The sequence below is a fragment of the Leguminivora glycinivorella genome, chromosome Z (genome assembly GCF_023078275.1).
Source record: "Leguminivora glycinivorella isolate SPB_JAAS2020 chromosome Z, LegGlyc_1.1, whole genome shotgun sequence".
Taxonomy (NCBI): domain Eukaryota; kingdom Metazoa; phylum Arthropoda; class Insecta; order Lepidoptera; family Tortricidae; genus Leguminivora; species Leguminivora glycinivorella.
Window position 1 is genome coordinate 3,779,054 of NC_062998.1, and position 13,333 is coordinate 3,792,386.

The 13,333-nt window shown below is 40.3% G+C and overlaps 2 protein-coding genes across 2 annotated transcripts; both read right to left on the bottom strand.

Moving 5' to 3' along the window:
• Positions 1–185: 185 nt before the first annotated feature.
• Positions 186–8,689, bottom strand: LOC125241373. The gene is made up of 2 exons (XM_048149831.1): positions 8,503–8,689; positions 186–3,145 (listed from the first exon to the last, which is right to left on the bottom strand). The coding sequence occupies exon 2, from the start codon at positions 3,096–3,098 to the stop codon at positions 483–485; it is 2,616 nt and encodes an 871-aa protein (XP_048005788.1). The 5' UTR covers positions 3,099–3,145; positions 8,503–8,689; the 3' UTR covers positions 186–482.
• A 716-nt stretch (positions 8,690–9,405) lies between these two features.
• On the bottom strand, positions 9,406–13,066 carry LOC125241624 (40S ribosomal protein S23). Its single transcript, XM_048150186.1, has 5 exons — positions 12,938–13,066; positions 12,434–12,593; positions 10,038–10,236; positions 9,765–9,848; positions 9,406–9,492 (listed from the first exon to the last, which is right to left on the bottom strand). The coding sequence occupies exons 1-4, from the start codon at positions 12,939–12,941 to the stop codon at positions 9,780–9,782; spliced, it is 432 nt and encodes a 143-aa protein (XP_048006143.1). The 5' UTR covers positions 12,942–13,066; the 3' UTR covers positions 9,406–9,492; positions 9,765–9,779.
• Positions 13,067–13,333: the final 267 nt, after the last annotated feature.

Consider the following 13,333-nt stretch of genomic DNA (forward strand, 5'->3'; position numbering starts at 1 on the left):
CAAATGCCCTCACTAAAAAGAGTTCAGAGTTCAGGAGTCTCGCTTGCAACCGCGCTCGCTTGACGCGAAATAGTCTGATCGAAAATACCAGTATTGTAACAAATAGCCCTTGGGATGTATGGGCTGCTAGTGCTCCGTACACCAATTGTATTCTGTTGGTTGCTTGATGTAATGATAACACTCACTATTGCCGAAACACTTTATTGTCACTAAAATACCTTAAGTATAAAAGCGCGAAATAATGAATGAAAATGCTAATGAGAACACGCGTGATGGGCGGTAATTATGCACGTGAACTGACTCGTATTCTAATGCTTTACGCAATTGTAAGTAATTTCGCTGAGATGGCAATGTGCGGTATGTGGACCGTACATGCTGCCCCACGAGAGAAGCGAGAGATGAGGATGATACAAATTTGATGATAAAAGCAATTGATACAATATAAATTTAAAAACGTATGATCACTGTCTTGATACGTAATGTTAATTTAAGACGGGTGAAGTTCCTCTATGTTGCTTCGACGTCTTACGTATGCTGAGAGTGTTGGGTGTCGTCTTAACTTCCAAGTTAATAGGTGTCTCGTGCCTGGATGAGTGACTCAGGATTCGTGGTTGAATTTGTGGAGTGTTAGTTACGATGGTAGATATTGTCTGTTCCTGAAGTGCTGAATGAATATCGGCGCTTCCGCTACGGCGACGGCGCAAGCGGCGCCAGATGACTGCTCCTGTTGCTATGAGCGCAGCCAGCAGTAGTAGGTAAATTATGGAGAATTGATGCACGTCGTGGTACGAGATGTCGCCTTGTAGTGCTGTCTCTGTCTTCATTTGTTTGATTTGAGTTCGGATTTGCTCAAGCTCAACTCTGTTATCTGTGATATTTATATCGGATAATGGGAGTGAAATATTTAAAATATGATTTATCTGAGCTATTTCTGGGGTGTAAATGTCTGATGTAGCCTTAATTTCACTCCATTGGTCCTTATGTGATAATACAGTGAAGTCCACGCCCTTGATGACGCAGCTCTGGCCGAGTACGATTACCCCGGCCTTTTCTGTCTGTGTTGCAGTAACTTGATCGTCGCATATGATTCGCATAGTGCATTTATCACAACAGTAGTACAAATAAGTGTTTAACTTATTTAATTCTGTCCAGCTATTTCGGCATGCTGTGATTGTTGTTTCACATTTGTTTGTGATCTGATCTTTGATACAGAGACTTTCATCTGGCTTGAAATGAAATACTGGCTTTTTTGTGTGACAAAGTCGAGTAGAGTCTTCATAGCGTAGACACTGTTGTATGTCCTTTTCCGACATAGAGAGATACACATCTTTGTGTAAGTTGATGGCCACATAGTCGGATATTGGTTTAATGCTGACTGTTTTGTTTTGATATTGTTGCGGGATCGTTATAATCTTGTATAGGTCAAAGCTCTCTCTGTTGACCAGGGGTATTTTAATCTCGAACATCAAATACCGCTGCGTAACTCTTGCCTTTACCTTGAGTAAATGATATATGTTTGCCATACCAGTCTGTATGTTATTGATTGGCAATGCTAAGTCTTGAGATAATTGCCCTGAGATGATGCTTAGTTCGTTACGTAACTGTTCAGGTGCTAGGAGATGAATGTTAAACATGCCGTGGTGAATGTCAGTTATTGTGTCTAACAATGTATCTTGAATCGATTTTAACTTGCTGAGCATGTTGTTAGCGATGATTGCCGAGAGTGCTAATTCATTCATGACTTCGGCGTTTTGAACCTCTGTTTGCAGTGTATTAGTTGCGTTGATTAAACTGTTCAAGTGTTTGTTGATAACTTTATGTTGTTTGTTCATTGCTTCTTCTGTTCTTTTCAGCATGTTGTATTCTGCTTCAACGACCGATGTTTGATTTTGCCATAGTAGTGCCAAATGTTTCTGATTGTTCTTGACAATAGAGATGTCTTTCTCGTATTGTGCGGCAAATCGTTGATCTAAAATTCCAAATAGGCTATTTGCGATATAGCCTACGCCGTCCGCGAGGCCGCGACGCTCCCGTACATGTGATTCAAAACGCTGACTAAGTAACATGCTGTTATAATATTGTAATTCGCTATAGCTATGATGCAATTGTAACATTATTATGTCACAAAAGTGTTTTGTTTTTGTTTTAGAACAAACATTGTCGATTTGCTTGAGATATTTTTCGAATGTTTCTGAACCTTCCCAGTAGGGGCCCATGTCGTAATATACGACCAGTTTCCACTCGTCTCGGATTACTTGCATGTTTGATAGTTTGTCCAAATAAAGTGATTTGCTCAATTTCGTAATGTTATAGTAGCAGTGTCCGGTCGTGAGTAAGGTCATAAATAGAAATAGCGATAAAGCCATTGATGATAAGACTGATCTCCGTGGATTTGTCTTCCTTTTCTTTTCCGCAGTGGGTTCCACGTTTGATTGTTGTGCTTGTTGTTTGTTGGCTTCGTTGTCGCTTGTTGATTGGTGTGGTGTCGTCGTCATTGATTTATATGCTGTGCTTAATGATGTATCTGTTGATAATAACGACAACTTGACGATTGGTCGTTTTATAATCCCACTTTTTGTTCTTAGAGTTACAACGCGGACGAGGCCGTCGTTCCCCGGATGTAACTGTACTACTCTGCCCATAGCCCATTTTCCAGATGGCAGATTGGGTTCGTGTATGATAACAATGTCATTGATTTTAAGGTTTTCCTGTTGTTGCTTCCATTTGCTTCTGACTGATAGTTGGCAGAGGTACTCTGACTGCCATCGCTTCCACAGGTCTTGATGTATCTTTTGTGTTCTATGCCACCTTGTTCGCTCGTCCTGTTCCGTGTCTAATATGGTTAGCACAGGACCACTGCTAAGGAAATGCGATGGTGTCAGGTAGTCCAAATCATCTGGATCTTCTGATATTGCGCAGAGTGGTCTGCTGTTCATGCATCCCTCTATGTGAGCCAACACCGTATAAAATTCTTCATAGGTGAGTTTCTGCTCGCCGATCACACGACGTAAATGATACTTAAGCCCTTTCACCTGGGCTTCCCACTCTCCCCCCGCACTTGGCCAGGCGGGAGCATTAAAATGCCATTGTATTGACATCTCACTTACTTCGGTTAGGAAGTCGTTGTTGTAAATCTGCTGTATTTCTGCTAATTCTTGCTGGAGTACGTTGTTTGCGCCTGTCAGATTCGTGCCGTTATCACTGTACATGTGACTAGGTTTTCCACGCCGGGCAGACATCCTCTTCAATGCTGCTATGAAAGCGGATGTGCTCAAATCTGACACCAGTTCGAAGTGCACGGCTTTGGTCGCCATGCAGACGAAAACAGCAACATACCCTTTGGTGGTTTTCACTCCACGACCTTTGTTAAGTTTTATGTCGACATACCCTGTAAAATCAACTCCGGTATGTTCAAATGGTCGCGAAGGGTTGACCCTGGCATGTGGTAAATCTCCCATAAGTTGCTGTAGACGTTTTGCTTTAATCTTTTTGCATATCACACAAGGTAGTAACTGTTTTTTAACTGCTCTGTTTCCGCCAACAATCCAGAAGTGGTTTCGAGTTTCTGACAATGTTAGGCGTGCGCCTCCGTGTAACTTAGTTCGATGTGCGTGGTCTATTATAAGCTCGGTTAAACGGCCTCGATGTGGAATTATGTAGGGATGCTTTTTGTCCTTGCTTATATGTGCGTGCTTGATTCGGCCGCCGACTCTTAATAGTCCTTGTTCGTCTAAAAACGGGTTAAGGTCTAAAATCTTGCTGCTTTTATGTACATGCTTATCTGTTTTCAAACTGTTGATCTCATCTTTAAATTCGCATTCTTGTACGTATTTGACGATTTTTTGCCTTGCTTGATCTAACTCCGTTGTAGTCAAATAGGGCTCTTGTTTTGCTTGACGCGTTATCACTCGTAGTATCCAAGCAAGTACACGTACCGCTCGTGTCATTTTGCTGAATTTGCTCAATATGTGTTGTATTACGTCGTCGTCGCTGTGACGTATTGTGACGTTGACTTCTTTTGTTGAACGTACTTCTTGATCTGTGATAAAGGCGGGATGATCTATGTTTTGCTCTTCTTTGAATGACGGAAGGAAAGCGGGCCCTTTCCACCATAATGAATGTTGTTGTAGTTGCTCTCCGGAAATCCCTCGGCTAGCACAATCAGCTGGGTTTTCAGCTGATTTTACATATCGCCAGTTGCTTGATGGTATTACTTGTTTTATTTGCTCGACTCGGTTTGCTACAAAGGGCTTCCATCTTCCGCTGTCTCCTTGAAGCCATCCTAGGACCGCGGTTGAGTCTGTCCACCCAAAAACTTTGATATGGTGACCTGTCAATGCTTGTTGTGTTTTGACCATGAGTTTGGTCAATAATTGTGCTCCTGATAATTCTAGTCGCGGCAATGTGAGGTTTTTATTCTCGGGGGCCAATCTTGATTTAGCTGCGACCAGTGTGATTTGATTGTTTGCTTTACAATATATGACACAAGCGAATGCTTTCATTGATGCATCACAGAATCCGTGTAGTTCAACATGGTCGGCCTCGGAAGTCTGGTACCATCTTGGAATCTTGAAATCGTTGATATATTGGAGATCAAGTCGAGTTTTCCCCCATTCCTCTTTGATGTTGTCAGGTAACTCATCATCCCATTGTATATTGCTAAGCCAAACTTGTTTGAACAGGAGTTTGAATTTTGTTGTTAAAGGCGCGTACCAGCCTGCCGGGTCAAATATTTTCGAAATTTCTGAGAGCAATGTCCTTTTTGTAAGTTTCTTCGTAGGCGCTGTAGTGTCGTTTTTCATTTGAAATGTAAATTGATCTTCAACTGGATTCCATTTGAGGCCGAGCGTTTTTGTTGTTGATTGTAAGTGCTTGAAGTTGAACTCTTCCTCATGATTTTGTGCTTTGCTGACGTCTTCTAAAAGTTCGGCTTTATTCGAAGACCATTTTCGTAAATGAAAGCCCCCTGATTTGAGTAGCTTCATTAAATCTGATTGTAATTGTTTTGCTGACTCCAAAGTGAAACTTCCGCTGAGGAGGTCGTCCATGTAAAACTCCTCTTGTAATGCTTTTGCTGCTCTGCTATTTGGGTATTTGTGACCTTCGTCTGTTGCTAACTGTCTCAATGTCATCATTGCTAGAAATGGGGCGCATTTTGTTCCATACGTGATTGTTAATAACTTGTATTCTCGCAACGGCTCATTTGGGGATGGCCGCCAAATTATTTTTTGAAATTGCTGATGCTCAGGGTTCAATAACACTTGCCTGAACATTTTTGCTATATCTGCTGTATATGCGTATTGATATTGTCTCCATTTCAAAATAAGACTTAGAAGATCTTGCTGCAAATTTGGGCCTCGGTACATTAAATCATTTAATGTGTAGCCTGTTGACATTTTTGCTGACGCGTTGAAAACAACACGTAGTGCTGACGTTGCAGATTCCCGTTCGACACTATGATGCGGCAGGTAACAGCTGGGTATCTCATTGCTGGTACACTCTGCCATATGATTTAATGATAAATATTCATTGATAAAATCTTTGTATGCTTCTGCTAATTTCGGGTATCTGCTGAATTTGTTTTCGAGTTGACGAAATTGTGCTATGGCCATAGGTTTTGAGGCTCCCAAATTTTCTTCAAAATCTGGCTTAAAAGGTATGTTCACGATGTAACGACCTTCATCGTTGCGTTTCGTTGTATTCTGATAATGATGAAGGCAATCGAGGTCCTCTTGAGACATATTTGAAGTTTCTGATATATCTTCTACCGACCAAAATTTGTGTATGTCGTCAATGTTGTTGCAAACAACGTGGCATCTCATTGGTTGGACGTTGCCGCTGAAAATCCATCCCAATTGTGTTGCTTGTGCTAGTGGGTGGCTTTTTCTCGTCTCATGATACCAGGTAGCATGATATCTGCATAAATGACTGCTCCGAATATTATGTCTATCTGGCGGCAGATGTTAAAGTCTGGGTCAGCTAGCTGAATTTCTTCTAAGAAATCCCATGTAGGTTTCTGAAATGATTCGTTGGGCAAATTTTTTGCGACTTTGTGCATAATGTAAGTCTCTGCGTTAAAGACGTAGTCATTGACTAGAGACGCGCATGTTATGTTCAAAACGCCTCTGCAATTGTTTTCCTTTTCACCGACGCCAAAAATGACTCCACTATATTGTTCACGTGGTAGCCCCAAAATTTGTGCTGCTTTCTCTGATATCAGGTTTGGCTGAGCTCCCGGGTCAATTAGGGCTCTCAAGACCACCATTGTATTATCTTTTGTCATGACTTTGACTAATGCTGTTCCTAAGAGAGTTTCTGGAAATTCATCTTGATACACGTGATTGCTGTTGCCTATGTAAGGTTTTTTGCTGTCGGCGGTAATTGCTTTGTGACCCGATGTGCTTGGGTTCGGGTTTCCGTAGGCATCATGAAGTAATGTGTTGTGATTTCCATTGCAGACGCGGCATCTTTTGTATGAATGACACTGATTGCCTTTATGATCGTATAAACAATTTTTGCATAAATTATATTTCGCAATCATTTCCCGTTTGTTGTTTGCTTGTAATCCGAGAAATGCTTTGCACGCATATAACTTGTGGTCATTCTGACAATGTGGGCATTTATAACATTCATTTAAATTGTTTGTTGCATTTTTAAATGAATTGTTATAATATGAATTAGAGTTCTGATTAGTGTTGAATGCTTTATAATAATGACCCTTCTTGCTACTTGTTGAGGGTTCATTTTGCTGGTGATGCTGTTGGTATGATTTCGGCTGGTCAGATTTGCGGCGAGATGACTCCAATGATGTGAATTTGTTTTCTAAGAAATCCAAAAATTCGCTCAGAGTAGGTAATTCACGTGGCGTTTTCTGTGACTCGACGTAATCATTGTATGTTTCCACGTCCAATTTTTGAGAGAGAAGGTGGACTATGATAGGATCCCACGTCGATATATCCACTCCAAGGTTTTTGATGGCATGTAGACATTCGTTGGTAGTGTCGTGGATTTTCTAATTGATGCTGCTGAATGTTGCAGTGTGTTTGGTATGCTGAGTAAAACGTTGATATGAGACGAAAAAATCATCTTCTTGTTGTTATATCTATGGTTTAGAATATCCCAACATGTATGATAGTTGTCCGAACTGATAAGTAGATGCTGAATTAGTTTTTCTGCTTCCCCTTTCACCTTGCTTTTTAGAAATTGCATTTTCTGGGCGTTAGGGATCGATGGATTTGCGTGGATTGCTTCTGTAAAAAGGTCCTTGAATGAGGTCCAATGTTGATAACTGCCACTGAATACTGGAATTTCCATCTTAGGTGTTGACTTTTCTCTGTGAGAGACCGACCACATTTTGGTGTTTATTTCTTTCTTGACTTTGTTAAACTGCATCTCATAAGTGTTGTAATTCATCTCATACGTGAGATTTCTTGATTCTAAAATGCTGTCAAGTTCCCAGTGCAGGGTATCTATGGCGGTCCACCGTGCTTGTAGAGTCTTGAGAGCATCCTCAAATTCCCATTTTTCGTTAAGATGCTCTAAGACAGTATTTGATACAGTTCTGACGAATGCTCTAAAATTGCTGGCTTGCTTACGCAACATCTCATCTGTTTTGCTAAGAGACCCACGAGATGTTGTATCTGTTGCTTCTGTATTGATAGGAGCGGGGTCACTATTGTGAGTAGACCCCGTCTGCAATGTAGTTGGTACCTGGAGCTGCTCCGCCACCGGCGGGCGGGGTTGTTCCGCCCTGTCACGATGACTTGGTTGGGGTGATGGTTCCCTCTTTGATATAGATGCTTCTGATAATGATGGTATATCTGCTAACTTACGTTCCTGCTTCAAGAAGGTACATACGTACTGCCTTGTGGTTTTGTAAAATTGCTCCGCGGTTTCAAATTGATTGTCGTAAAAGTAAGGATGCTCGACATCCTCCCCTTCACAAAGTTTCTTGTGGTTTGCTTGAAAATCCTCCCAATACCGGTCAAGAATTTGTAACCTTCTCGGGATCCTGTCAGGAGTCTTGCGATCATGTCCATCCTTTTTAAAATTTTCAAGAAACTTGCTCATGCTTTCCATAAGCTCTGATTGGGTTTCCAACATTTCCTGTGTAGATCCCATTTTGCTATGATATGCTTACTGCTTTTGATATGCTGTGATATGCTGATTATGATGTAAACTGCTAAATAAGTGCAGCTGCTGGTGCTGCTTAAATTTATTTAGCTGTATACTGCTGTAAAGGTCTGATATTCTGCTCTATGATGCAGCTGCTGGTGCTGCTATGCTGGTCAAACAGTGTTCCCTTATGCCCGGTGTAGCGTAGACGCCTTCTCAATCCGACTGGTGAGACCCGCTTGTGGGAGGCCAGCCAAACCGATTCGATACTACACGTTAGGCACTCGAAAAACACTATAAAGACTCGAAGGACCAAATTGATGTATGGGCTGCTAGTGCTCCGTACACCAATTGTATTCTGTTGGTTGCTTGATGTAATGATAACACTCACTATTGCCGAAACACTTTATTGTCACTAAAATACCTTAAGTATAAAAGCGCGAAATAATGAATGAAAATGCTAATGAGAACACGCGTGATGGGCGGTAATTATGCACGTGAACTGACTCGTATTCTAATGCTTTACGCAATTGTAAGTAATTTCGCTGAGATGGCAATGTGCGGTATGTGGACCGTACAACCGTCTACGACGTACTCTCTCTATAAAGACCTCGGATATACCAGGCAAAATAATACAAATTTTATTGGAAGGTAAATTTTTTATATTATTTCGTCATAAGGTTCTCTAGTATCTAAATTTTCTTAATTATAACAATTATCCTGTATATATCTTACGAAAGTAGACGTAATTACTAAATGTTGGTAACAAAATAGGATCCATTGAAATTTGCTGACGTGGCTATGTACAAACTTTTTCAGAACTGCTGAGATATGACAGGTAGACTGTTCGCGTTTTTGACAGGCGGTAACTGTGAGGCAACCGAGCGGGGTGATGTGATAAGCACAGGATTTATAAATGCCGTAAAGGCTAATATCCTAGTTTTTATTTATTTGCTGGAAAAGTCGGGAGCCTCAAGGTGGTTTTCCACCGGTAGGGCGTGAATGAGCAGAGCGGGGAGCTGCGGGGACCTAATTTTGCGTTTTGGCTTTTCATGAAAATGAAAAGCCAAAACGCAAAATTAGGGTTGCTGGCGAGCATCTTCTTACTGTACAGTCAAAGAATTTAATTTCCTACCATTTTGTACCATGTCACAGTAACATTGCTACTGTAACATGGTACAAAATGGGTAACATTGTTACTGTGACATGGTACAAAATGGGTAGGAAATTAAATTCTTTGACTGTATGATGGTTTGGTTTGCCCTAAGATGGATGAAAAAGAAAAAAAAATTTGGAGTACGTAGAACACTTTATTCTTACATACAGATTATCACTTAACCTACAACCTTCTGCCTCGGACCCAGCCGCAGGTTATAACTGAAACAAGGAAATATATGTTTAATACTTATTTAATAACATATACATTTTTAATGTATTAGTTTCCGGTCAGTAAAAAAGGTAACCTCATGGCATTCAGTAGTAGCAAATACATAATTTGTGACATCACTCAGGAAAATTAGGGAATTCTATGTCTTATTACAGCGCCAATTTATCCTCCTATTAATGAAATATGTAACTGACGTAAAGGCATGGGAATTACTATCATCAAGGTGTAAAAAAGGACTAATCTTAGGAAATCTTAATCTTACCTGATCTTCACCATCTTACGATCTTGGCCTCTCCTTCTTTTCTTTGTACAGGGCTAGGAGGGATACGTTGGCTACCTTCACGACCTGTGGAACAAGAATAAGCAATAAGCATTTAATTATTTTGTAATTTAGTAAGATATGGATCTCAGAAAGTTATCATAAATATATGAGTTTGCAAAATGCAATCTAAAGAAATTTTGATAAAACAAAGTTATTAATGCTACTTGTTACATGAATAGACAAAATGCCTTTACAACTTAACAATTGGTATACCTTGAACCTGACTCCGGGGATATCACCGACGGCGTGACCCTTCCTACCGAAACCCGCGACTAGGACTTCGTCGTTCTCCTCAATATGGTTGAGACAACCGTCACGGGGCACGAAAGCCGTCACCTTCTTGCCGTTCTTGATGAGTTGTACCCTCACGCACTTGCGGATGGCGGAGTTGGGCTGTTTGGCCTCCACACCACTGTTGAACAAAGAACGTGTTAATAATAATGAACGTATCTAAACAGTTTATTTTCAGAATGTAATAAATGAGGGGTCAGCCGAGATGATCATTAAATAAATATTGATAGAAAATTCAAAGCACTGTACGACAGATTAAAGCTTTAAATATTGAAGAGCAAGCTTTGGGATACTGAAGAGTTGCCCATTACAACTACAACACTATGGAAAATTTTATAACCAGGTCATGTTTCGAAGTTGACGGATAGTTACATGGGCTCTGAGAGATTCCTTACTTTAATTTAATGCCCTGGAAAAATGTAATGCTGGCTGTAAGTGTGAACCTCACATGTCTCACACCAACACAATCTGATAATGTGCCATGTGAGAAGTAGTTTGTACGTATTCATTCCTGAAATTCTTGTAGTGTGTTAGTGTGTATATCCATCATTAACATTAGCCCTTGAATGCATATAATAGCCAAAGGACTATTTCAGTGGCATATGTTAGTAATAAAACTAGTGTTAATTATAGACTGGCATCTCAGATGCAATCTGTATTTAATTGTACATTACTCTTCAGAAGCAAGAACATTAATGTAATAAGCCCTAACAAGCATCCAGAAACCATGGGACTACAGGTTGCCATAACCAACATAACCCCACATGTATTATAAAGCATATAAAAACAATAATTAACAGAACTTAAGAAAGGGCATTGTAAGCAGGTACTAATATACATTGATGTTACAAAAAAGCTAGGGACTGTACTATTCAGGTTTAAAGAATTTGGCCATGTGAGTGGTATGCAAAAAACATGTGGAACTAATATACTGATAACTTGGATACCAAAATAATTGGACCACATTGACCATCACATAGGATTGTTAGTTATTGATCAAACAGCAAATATCTATTAAAATATTTAGTCTTTAATGTATGTTGTAAACAAAGAGGGTAATTTCTATTTAATTATCATTGGGACCAGGGGTACAACTACTGGCATATTAGAGTAATGTACCAGAACATTACAGATGCATTGCAATGATAGAATTAATTTCGCAGTGGTTAATAATGTTAATATAAAGGACAAGTACAGGGATATGAAATATATAAAATAAATTACGAGAATGTGTAATGATACAGTGATGAGTAAAATGCTTGAGCAAACAAAAATGTCCCTTCAAAAATATCAACAGATCCAGGAATAACGGTAATTTACAAATTAGACAATAGCAGGTAGAAAAGGTGCCTCACAAAGGTCTACCATGAAATCAAGGGCCAAGTACGGCGATGCCACGTGGGCCTAACGAGGCTAGGTTATGTCCGTCAGTATAGTAAATATTACGAACACGTGGTGTTTACTCTACACTAGGCAGGTGGGAATTAAGAAATTAAAGTGACATGGTGTATTTAAGTCCTAGAGTAACCTAAAAGAAATATGTTTATGAATAGTCATCTCACACAGTTACTGAACTATACACTAGAGTTACTTGACATTTAAGAGGCAAAAATACCAACTTTACATTAGCAAACATTGTAAGCTTTGTTACAAGACAATACTAAAGTTATATCTAACAACTATAAGATTCGATGATCAATTGAACGGATCAAATAATTGCAAGGATTAAGGAGAAGTGGCCCTTGAACTAGGATAGAGGCAATTAGTACAGAAACACGTAAACCGTTAAATTCATACCGTATTTTAAAGAGAAGTCAAAATGGCGACTATTAAAAAACTACCTTCCAGAGTAAATGAGGATGGTGATCTAGCAGAATTAAGTGTACAACTTTCCAACAGTTAATAGCATTGCAATTAAACAACTCGTTAAAAGTAATTACAGTTTTAACTCAATTACTCTGCAAATGTACAAGCTAAATGCATTAAAAAATCGATAATGTAGCACGCGACATGTGTAACGTGTTTATTTACTAAGCTTTCAAACAAAACGCACGAGAAATTGGATACAAACACAGGTTCGTTGACCTGATGCGTGGAATCCGGAACGTAGAGGCCGGGAGCCACCACTCGCAGTATTATCCTGTGATTGTATAGGAAACACATTCACAGGAATAATACCACGCGAGGGAGCCCCGGGAGCATCCGACGCCGCTGCCGGCCCGCAGCGTCGCGCAGGCGCGTCGTAACATTCACTTCATTGGCCCAACCTAACACCAAATAACAAATTCACATCGATCGAACATAAGTAGGTTACTTACACTTTTTCCAAGACGATGCCCTTAGCGTGTGATGCACCACCGAAGGGATTGGCCTTCCACCTCGTTCCCATGTGGGCCTTTTTGTAGTCCTTGTCTGCCCATCGCTGCTCTCTGCGATGGTTCACGTGCTTCCGCGCCGTGCGGATTCCCCTCGGTTTACCTGAAAGTTCGAGACGCCGGTAACTAACACGTCCAACCAGGAAATTAACACAACATACTATCTATTACGATACTTCAGCCGAAATTATAGTGTTACACCTCCTAAACAGAGCCGCGAATTCAAGATGCAAATAGATTACTTTTACACCACGAGAAAAACATGTCGCCGCCATGGCCGACTTAGTACTAGGCTAGGTGCACATAAGTTTAAATACCGAAATAGTAGGAATATTGAAATAACTAATTCGCAATCACAATAGAAATGCTCTTATAAAACACTTAATAACACGTTAAAATAAAAATATAATCAATAAATTAAAATAAAATCTCAAAACTGCTCCTTACCCATTTGGATAGCACGACACCAGTCGGCTACAGATGGGAAAAGAAATTGTCAGCTAGACTGCAGCGTGAACTTGACAAAGCTGCCAACAGAACAAACAAAAAAATAAAGTTGCCAGCGTATAATTATTTTTACCCAGCTATGAATGTAACGGTTCATTGATAAAAAAATATATTTCTGAATATTATGGCCACCCTCACACAACTTAAATCATAATCTGAATTCCTGCTGTGAATTCCGATTACCTTACCTCACATCGGACAGATATCGTGAACGATCGGTCGCATCGAAAGCGCCAACCTCAGACGAGGCGATCGATCGTTTACGATATCGTAAACGATCCCCCCCGCCCCCGCCCCGTCCCCGTCAAGCTAGGAACACACTACGCGGACGTCCGT